We start from the raw sequence: 10295 nt of genomic DNA on the forward strand, positions 1-10295 counted from the left end.
AGAATAGTCACAGCTGTGGGATATCAGCTAAACCAGGCTGATTGTCTCCACTTGATAAGTTTGGTACCAGCTGGGGACACAGGAAAAGACAGATTTAACACTTCAAAGCAAAAAACAATAGATCTTCTTTTCATTTCATTCAGCTTCCTGGGGAATCAAGTGTAGAAAGAAGATGCTGGTTGCTCAATCAGGCAGCGCCACAATTCCCTGTTCCTTGTTGCATGTGTTGGTGGGACTGTGCTGTCCCAAAGCATTCCCGAGGTTCTGCCACAGGATCCTCCGGACTGGCAGCAAGTGCAGCAGAAGGGGAAAGCAGTGCAACCCCTCCATGTGCCACAGCACACTGCTCTGGCTCTGGGCTTTCACCACACTGCTCTGGCTCCTGGGCTTTCATCACTCGCACTTCATAATCTCCTGGCACGATCTTTGCTTCATTTGGATCTAACCCCAAATGTTCTGGATTCCAGCAGAATTGCTGCTCTTCAGTAGAACTGCTTCTATTCAGCATAATCCCTGCAGGGTCCTTTGCATACACCAGATCAAATCAATACCTCAGAAATACCAGTGCAAACCTTGTTTTCCTTACACTTAACACAGTGATAGAGTATTTTAAAGACCATGGAATTAACTGTATTTAATGAACTATGAAGACTTCTATGTATTAAAGTATTTGTATATTTTGAAGTATTTGGTATCCACAAAGTGATGGGGTTTTTATATAATATGATAGAAGACAGAGAAACTTCATTTGGTGTCTAGGTTTCAGCTCTGGGTAATAGTAATGGATGAAAAGCAAACAAGGAAGATGTCACTGAGGACTGCCCAGATCCCTCTTTGTCATTCTTTGCTACAAAAATACGGTGAAATTATAAAGCTATTTGAATAAAGACAAATAACACAAGTGATTTTCTGGCAGTCTGAGCAGCCTTTGGATGACCTCCTGGTTAATCAGGCATTGTTGCATGATTTTGCTCCTCAGAACTACAGAGATTTGAAAATCTAACCTGCAGTTTCCATGGGATATTCACTGTATGTCCTCAGCAACCTGATTTCATTCTGGTCTGAAAGTGGATGTTGTGGTGGGAAGAGCTCAAGTGTTTACATGAAGTTTGACAGCTACTGTTGACTCCTGTAGTTTTGTAAAATTTCAAAGAAATATTGCCTGATATTGTGAAAAGCTGATAAAATTATAATGTTTAGCTAACATTAAATGCCAATTCAGGTTGGTAGCTATTGCATTCAAGGATAGTTTCATGATTTTAAGGAAGAAAATGTCTTTTCTTCAGTTCTCAGGGGAGCTCTGTCCATGAGCTGGTTTTGGGGACACTCAGATAAAAGTAGTAGCTCACTGTCCTGGGCATTCTCATGCTTTAGAGATGAGAACTGTGAGCACACTCTTGTTCCCCATGTTTGACTTTACATTTGAAATACTGCCGGTTAGTGGTGAGACTCCAAATAAATCTCTGCCTCACAGCACAAAGTACCTGCATGGCATGTACAGCATAACAGACAATCTGATCTTACCCTGTCAGGTAAGATACAGGGTTAAAGTTTATTTTAATGGACTTTAGTTAGATATGCAGAATTATTTTAGTAAAATAAAATAAAATAAAATATGCACTTAGTAGCACTGTCAGCCAATTGTGACACTGCACTGTAAAAAACACACACTAAGCAAAATCTTCCATTTAAGAATTACTACGTAGTTCTTGGGAAAAATCCTGAAAAAGGGTAATCGCTGTTCATTTATGTTTTAATTTTTCTATATGGCCCACAAAAATGTATCCAAGCATCTCACAAATGTTTAGTATTAATGATGATGAGAACACTTGGTTCTTAGAACTCAGAATTTGGGTTTATTCCTATTTTGTTACTGAAAAAGCTCATGCACTGGAATGCTGGGGGAGGGAAGGTCTGTGACTTCACTTGGAACAAATTGCAGAAACCATGGCTTGGTTTTAAGGAGACTGTCTGGCTGTGTTGAATTAGGCTATGGCACAAGGCTGAGTTCCTCAGGTGCAGGCAGTTGTGGTGATTGGAGCCCCATCAGCAGCTGGGATTGCCAAGGCCTCAGCTCCTGCTCCCTGACCTTCTTAATTGCCAAAACCAGGAGTGTTGGTATGAAGTAAAAGCCAAAACAAAAACGAGGAGCAAAGGTAAACAATAAATCCATGTGTTGTCAGTCATTGAATTTGAAGGGCACTTGAGCTCCTTGGTTTGAAGTGTTGAGCCAGAGGACTTTAGAGCTGATGTTTCTGGGGCCAGACTGCACAGAGAAGGGTTGGTCTCAGGTTGTGGGGTGGCAGCAAAGCTGTTCTCAGGAAAGCTTCTGGGTGTTTTAATTTGTTTAGTGGTCTTATGCGCCAGCTGCGGGTGTCTGTGCCCTGCCCTGCAGTGTTCTCTGGGGGAGTAGAGAACCCATAGTGAAGGAAGGGAGCAGCAATCAGAGACCTTCGCTTGTGCTGAACTGAAAATCCATAGTCCCAGATTTAATAACAGTGGGCAATACACTGCTGAGAAAGATGGGTAATGCAAAAAACCCCAGGTTTTACTTGGTGATTCGTGGCATTTTCTCATGGAGTGTGTATTGCAGGCCTATAGGACAGAGCAAAACTTCACTCACTCCAATTTCTAATTGTTGTTCTGATGCAAGACAGTATAACCAGTGCCTTGGGTTATCACCCTTATTACTAAAAAAATAGGGGGCAGCTCTGAGAAAGAATAATTCCCCTGGAGCTCCTATGCCCACCCTCTCCCCACCTGGCAGAGTTGAGGCCAGAGCAGCTGTGCCTGCTTGGGTCAGCACCTCCCCTACTTTTATTAAGGTACCTGGAAGAGCTTCAAGCTGTGGTAAGTGAGAGTTTGTTGTTACTCTGTGTAGTATTTTTGTTTACAATACTGGACCCTATAACTTTAAAAAGTAGCTTATATGCCGAGTATCCTAAAACAAATTAATAAAATGTGTTTTATTCATTCAAGTTGCAAATTTTGTCTTGCTAAAAATAGGTTCCGTGCTTCGAGCATATTACCTTTGTGTGAAGCTGTCTCTGCCCTTCTGGTTTAATGTAATTAGGCAAATCTGACTTTTCCAGACTATTTTGTCCTTAGACAAATCTCTCACTACATGGTTTTCTAATATTTTTTCAATAGAAAATGTAGTGCTGGGAAGCAAATATACTTCCTGATTTGGAACATGAAGACATGGAATTAAAAGCTGCAATTTTCCAGAGCAGGACAGAATGGTTTCCATCCCTTGGCCTTCTGAAAGCATATAGGGACAGGGGAAATGAGTCTGTAGTTTCAAGAGCAAAGAGCCATGACATTCTTAACCCTCTGGAAGCTGTTAGAAAAAATGCAACATTAACTCTGCCTGGGTGGGACACAAGACTCCACAGGAGGTCTTGTTTCCCATGGATGCAGCTGTCTTGTCTTCTGGTGTTGCTGAGGATTGTGGGGCAACTGGTTTGAAAACTCAGTCTGTATAGAGTGTAACTGCATTAATTCCAGTATTGATTATAACTGGGCCTTAATAATTGTTGGCTTCAAGCTAAAAAGGCAAATCGCTTTCACTGATGTTAAAAATCTGCCTTGGTGCTAAAGCCATTGGAGCATAGAGCACTGGGGAGGGCAGAGTGCTAAAACCAGAGACTTGCTGTAGACACAGCATTTCCTTTGAAACAGTGAGTTTAATTAGCGTGTGAGGTGCCAGATCCTGAGATGTTAATTTAAGTATTTATAATGTGCATGAAGCGATTCAAAAAGATCTTCAGCATTTTTGTGACCGAGTCTGTGGTGGCTATATTATGGAGTATTCTCAGCTGAAAGCTAAGTCAGTCCAGGGAAAGTGTTCATCAGCTGTTTCTTTGATCCACGCAACTGTTTCACTGACACCTACAGTGCTAATTAATTCCCAGCCTCATGAACTAGGGACTCTTGTCTCTCATCCCAAAGTAGGGAATTAGCCCTTGGCAGAGCATGTGACTTTCAATTATTTTATCTGCAACCTTTTTGTCAACAATGCAGCTTTGTAAGTAGAAAACCCCAACTAACAGTGTTTTGTGGCTGTTCTGTACGTAGACTTTGAATTCTGGTGTTTACAGAGGGAGCCCGTGGTCAGAACAGCCCAAGGGAATTCCTGTTGTGCTTGGACTATGATGGTTTCATATTGTCAGGTGTAACAATGCCAAAGTGCTGAGACAAAGGCGGACATGTGGGAGGGCACCACTAGTGTCCATATCGCAGAGTTCACCTGCGGCTTTGTTCCATTTCTGTACTGTGTGTGTAAGTAAGATGAGAACACTGATCCATGTAGGGGCTTTTTTGGGAGCAGTTTATATTGTCTTTAAAGCACTGATCAGGCAGATATTTGGAATGCAGTACTTAAGGTCCAAGTCAGCTGAATTTCTTCTACTCAGAGAAGTTCAGTGTGGATGGTCTTATTTCTGCATGTGAACAAGCTAATTATTTTGGGAACTCATTGAAGGGCAATACCTGAATTATCGGGGAAGGCTGTGACAAGATTGGAACTGGGCTAAAATGATGATTGTTACCAGTAAGAGCAGCTGAGCGTACACTGTGCTGCTCTAGTCCTTCAGCATGTTATTAAAGCTGCCTGGCTTCTCTTATTGAGTTGGATGCACTCTGGCACCAATATGTATTACGTACAAGTGCCTTATGTGTTTAAAAGGCAGAGTTCCTCCAAGATCCTGCCTGGAGGGAATGAATCCAACTGACTCAATACTTTTAAATGACATCTTTATAGGAGAAGAAATTCACCCTTTGGTTACATTACGGAAGAGAAACATTTTAACTGTAATCATTCCTACAGGAAGAGTTTATACTGTGTGTAAGGGTAATGCAGTGTGCAGTGTGACCGTGGGTTTGAATGGAAAAGCAGCCCTGACAAATAACCCCTTTTATAAACCTGATGCAGCTTCTTTGTAGCTACAATTCTAGATAGAAAACTTCTATGTGAGAACAAAACCCAAGTGAAAACAAATGGGATGTGCTGTGAAGCTGCACCAGCTGCTCTGTCACATCTTCTTCGGTGGCTGAGAATAGCCAGGGTTGTCCTGCTCATTTGTGTTATTTCTTTGCCCAGGCCTCATGCTGAAGCCTCTTAAACTACACTCTTGTAACTGCAGACAGAAGTTTGCAACATGTCTGTAGTGACCAGCCTCGAACTCACAGTGAACAAAATGCTACTGAAACTTCCCACCACTTCCACTGCCTTTCAGCTCAAACCTTGAGGTGCTTTTGTTCTGTACTATCAGCAATTCCAAACATGGGCCAGACTGCTCTCCTTCAACAGGAGAGGGGTCTGGCCCTCTTTTAGTTTTACGAGAGGCTACCCTAGTAAAGGCTTTTCGACTTTGGTCTTAATCCCATGTTCAACAAATGTTTGCAGCAAAATTCATGTAAATTCCCGTTGTTAGATCAATTTGTCAGTACAGACAAGACTGCTGGAGGGGCTAATTGCGAATCTTTCTGTCTAATATAATTAATTATTGATTAATGCTTGATAGGCTGAGGTTTCAAAAAAAAGAAAAAAGAGAATATTAAGAAGAAAACAAAAAAGGTTGGTGTTTCATAAGAAATTCTTGGTAACTTAGGCAATAACTCCTACTGGAGAACTCCACACTTCCTAACTTCTTTCTCCATTTTTTTCTCCACTGTGACACGCAATATCAATGTGAAATTGTTGGCAAGTGACTTTTCAGGAGGAACTGATCCAGACTAAGTGAGGAAAAGAGTTCTGGTGTTGAAGGTCTCATGTAATCATGTACCTTTTACATCCAGACAACAACAGAGGGCAATAGATCTCTAGAAAAGATCCCGGCTGCAGAGGGGTTTCCATTCGATCACGGTGATGGCGATTTGGGCAGCTCTTTGCACGGCCTCGCTGGGATCATCCAGACACCGCTGAAATGTGTCCCTGTGATCCAGCAGTGTCTGGCGGCCCTCTGGCAGCTCAGCCAGCAGGGTGAGGGTTTTGATTGCATTCAAACGGGCTTTGCTGGTTTCCTCAGCCACCAGCTTCAGTAAAGGTGGAATGGCTTCAGCACTAATCAACATCCTTTCGGACTGATACGTTCCATTCCCTGCCCAGCTACAGCTCTGAACGGCCCTGGAGGTGCAGTGCACAGAGGCAGAACATGCTCTTTTTTCAGAGACCAGGGTTGGCTCCCAGCTGTTCATTTTTAAGGAAAAAGATCTTTCATAGTTAAGTTTATCTGCCTTGCACATTAGTATTTCATTTGCAACAAATTATCTAAGTGAGGCACCAAATGATAGAATAAACTATGTTTTGGAGGGGGGTGAGGGGGAGTGGAGTGTGTTAGATGCCTTTAAGAATATCCTCCAGCCTTTCATTTTTAAAGATACTTCAAAGACCGAGATCCATTCCTGAGTTGTCTTTGGAAGCCTGAGAAAGGTTTGCAGAGGAGGACTGGAACACAACTGCTGTTATTAAGAGCCCTTAATGTCTAATTACTCATTCATCACACTGGAAATTTAGCAGTTAGTATTTTCAGTGTCATGTAAGTTACTTGGGAGAGCTACAGACCTTATTAATATTCATTGCTCTCCCAGCTGTGAGAGAGGAGCTACCTCTAATCCCAGAATGTTTCCAGAAAGCAGCGCTCCTCTGCTGAGCACTGGTGATTCAGTGTAGCTCCAGGTATGTGGATCTCTGTGTGGTCTGGACTTGGATGGAAAATGTTCCCCCTCTGGACGGTAATGATGCAGGTGAGGTAGATAAATAATTTCTCGGCCTACTTCAGGGGAATGAAATGTGGAATATCCTGTCCCCCCTAGGCACTGAGGAAGCAACAATAGTTGCTCAAGACAATTATAAAGAAATGCCCCAATCTTAGAGTTTCTTGAAAGGGGGAGGAAGGGGGGGGGGGGGGGGGGGGGGGGGGGGAAGGGAAAATGTTTTGTTTTGTTGCTGAGTTGCCCTAGAATTGGATTTCTAGGAGGTACCCCAACAGAATTGCCTCTGTCTCTCACCCTGAGGTGTAACAGCAGCAAACATCAGCGCTCCTGTTGTGTTAACTTGAACTTCGGGCTGTGCGTCTTCCAGCAGGCTCACCAGCAGAGGAATCACTCCTTCTTTACACACCGCGATTTTCCCCTCTGCATGAGAACTGTGTAGAGAAGATGGTTAAGTTGCTTCCTTGAACAGTGCCTGCTGCCCGAGCAACCCCGCGGCCTCTGTCTACCTGGAGCCCGCAGCCCCGCCCCCGGTGCCACCAGCACTGTCCCACTCCTGCTGTGCTGCCCCTGGAGGGACTGTCCTGCTGGGAGGCACAGGACAGGTGCTGCTGCCCAGCCACCGAGGCGCCCGAGGGGATGGCTGTGCCTGGTGGCTGCCGAACCCACGTGCTGACGCAGTCCTGAGGATACCACACCGGCCTGGGTGGATGAGCTTCACAGGATTTTAGGTTATTTCTAGGTGATATCTGGATTTTTTAAAAAAGCTTTCTATGGTACACTGGACACTGATGGGCAGCTGCATGTAACAGGATATAGGATTAAGGGTGTTGCTGGTCCTAATTACAATGGAGTTACAAACCTCGCTGGTGAAGCCTCTAGAGATTTTAAAACCTGCTAAATCAAGGGGCTGAAATGAATTCTTCTCCCAGGTCACTTTTATCTCTTTCTTTCCAGCCTCTCTAATGAGGAGAGTATTTAATGTGGCCCAGCTATTGCAGGGACTGAGAATGTAGCTCATGTCCATATTTCAGTTGCATTTTGCTTTCTTTCTATGACTCACATTAATAATACTCTTTTCCTCTAAGACCCCGCTTTATTATAGGCCATGAGGAAAGGTTTTGTGCCAGCTGATATGTAAACTACATCATCTGTAGACCTTTTAAAACTAGACATTTGTTGAACACCTTTATTATATCTTCTGACTGCAGGACAGTGGACTTAAGTTGTTCCTTTCATCCATTCTCTGATACACAAATTTAATATAAAGATTGCTTTTTCTGATCCATCACTGACGTATGTGGCAGCCTGTGGCAGAAAACTATTTCTGTCTTCAATCACAGTGAAAGTTTCCCAGGACCTTTAATTTTCTGAGAGAGAGCACTTTTCCAAAAACATAAGGGAGCTTTCTCTCTATCTCCGTAGTGGTCAGAATCCTGTTTCTACAAGATTTTTCAACCAAGAATTTTTTCCTAGCAGTGCTGTACCAGGAAAAAATCTTGACTCCACTGCCAATATTGAAAATGAACAGAAGGAGAAGGAATGACTGATCAGCATCTGCTTTCTTCAGAGATTTATAACAGTTAGGAATTTTTTAAGTCTCGTGTGTCCCATTTTGTTTTACCCATGTGTGCATTCAGGCTGATAGTGCTTCATGTGTGAAATATGGCAGCTTCAGTGTGTAGTGGAACACAGCTGTAAGTGAATGGCATTTATTTACTCCTGGAATTAGTTCTTTTTTGGACGTAAGCATTAGAGAGGTTTCTTTACCTGATTTCTAACAGGACCCAGGCTGCTTTGCTCCTAGTGGCTGTGGAGGGGTGTGAGAGCTTTTCCTTCAGGACAGTAACAACACCAGCTGCCAGGGCTTCAGAAACTTCCACATGGAGACAGTTGGAGAGGGTATCAAGAATTAACTCCTGGATCTCATCCAACTCAGTCTTCAACTTCAGGACCAGTGGGGGAATCAAATTGGCCCGCAGGACACCACCAGCCCCTGCAGAGGAGACAGGGAAGGAACGTGGATGAGGGCTGAATGCAGTTACTATTGCTACCTGCACCTGGAATTTCTTCAGAGGATCAAAAGACATGTGGGAACTCAATTCCTTACACAGAAGTGGGATTGAGAGATGGAAACTATTCCAACACTGCCCTGTTTATAAATGTCATCTTAGCATTGCTTCTTCAGGAAGCTTCCCCAAAACGCCTGTAAAAAAATCAGGACCAGGTAATAACCAACATGACAATTGCTCTGATGTCCCCAGTTTCTTCCACTATAATATTTATGCCAAAATTATTCTTGCAAGGAAAATATAGGAAATATATATACATTACAAAGTCACCTTCTATCCAGCCTTCCCAACTGTTCTCAACATGAACAGATGCTAAGAGAGGCAGAGATGTTAGCCTTTAGAGCTCACTCTTTGATTCTCCATGGTGGTTTCTGGAGGGGGAGGGGGGGGGGAAGTTAAGATTTTGGGAACAGTCAGCTTCCTCACACATTTCTTTGTAGTAGTTCTGTCCAGGCAAAAATTTAAATCCAGAACTTTCTAGCAGTCAGTACTCTTGCACTGGCTCCTAAAATATAACATCAAAGGCAGAGACATCATAATTTGTCCCGCAAGTGATGTCTTTGCTATGAGTAAGAGTCTGATTTGTACCGTTTCTTACCCTTTACTAAGTCAAGCCTGCAACAGCAATACCAGGGGAAAGCAGAATGTACTGTCCACAAGTAACTATGTGAAAACAAAATTCTCCAGCTTGTCTTGTTGCTAGGACTGATTCTTTGGTTGCTAAGAGAAATGTGGCTCCTTTCAAAGTGATTCATATGTGGTTAGATAAGGAAGTTTTGTGGATAAGAGTCATCAAGGTATTTTCAAATGAATCTCCACAGCAGAGACAAGTGGGAAAGAGATTTTAATGACCCTTGGTAGTGCATAGGAGAAATCCCTCAATTTGACAATTGCATGAAAAACATTATTCTAATCTAGAGGTTATTCTGTTGTACATATTTCTGAGGCTTTGCTAACACTGAATAACTTCTTCTGTTACTGACTTATTAGGATCCATGTTACAATGCCAGAGCAAAGGAAATGCCTTGGGGTGATACTACAGCTTTACTACCTGTACTACATTTGGAGGTCAGTTTCTGTGAGAATTCAAATAAGTAAGGAAAACCAGTTCTGAGACAATTTACTTTGAAGGCTAATAGCATCTTGCAAACAAGGATTTCTCCTTGTGCCAGAAAGGCAAAGCAGGAAAGGACAGTGAAATAATGTTCTTTGAAGCTGTGGCTCTGTGTGTCACTGCACGGGGGAGGTGGCGCTTTCACAGTGAAAAAACCCCCAACCAACCCTATATTGTTCCCTGGAGGAACAAAAGAAAATTGTCCAAGAGTAATTCCAGCCCATTTATACTGTCCCTGCAGTAGGATGTGATAAGGGGCACCTGCACTATTGCTCTGGCAAAGGACTCTGTTGGAGGGTCCCTGAGAAGGAGGCCCAGCTCGTCCATCCCCAGCAGCAACCCTCTTGACAAGGATTGCTGGGGTTTGGATTGGACATTATAGTACAGAAATAATT

General features: G+C 43.0%; 1 protein-coding gene across 1 annotated transcript in view; it reads right to left on the reverse strand.

Moving 5' to 3' along the window:
• Positions 1 to 4738: 4738 nt before the first annotated feature.
• Positions 4739 to 10295, reverse strand: part of RSPH14 (radial spoke head 14 homolog) — a 70600-nt gene continuing 65043 nt past the window's right edge. The window contains exons 5-7 of the mRNA XM_017732246.1: positions 8485 to 8710; positions 6999 to 7148; positions 4739 to 6076 (exon numbers count right to left, since the gene is read on the reverse strand). Of these exons, the coding sequence (XP_017587735.1) occupies positions 5824 to 6076; positions 6999 to 7148; positions 8485 to 8710 (629 nt within the window). The 3' untranslated portion in view covers positions 4739 to 5823. The remainder of the gene's footprint in view (positions 6077 to 6998; positions 7149 to 8484; positions 8711 to 10295) is intronic.

The sequence above is a fragment of the Corvus brachyrhynchos genome, unplaced genomic scaffold (assembly GCF_000691975.1).
Source record: "Corvus brachyrhynchos isolate BGI_N302 unplaced genomic scaffold, ASM69197v1 scaffold864, whole genome shotgun sequence".
In the NCBI taxonomy this organism is placed as follows: domain Eukaryota; kingdom Metazoa; phylum Chordata; class Aves; order Passeriformes; family Corvidae; genus Corvus; species Corvus brachyrhynchos.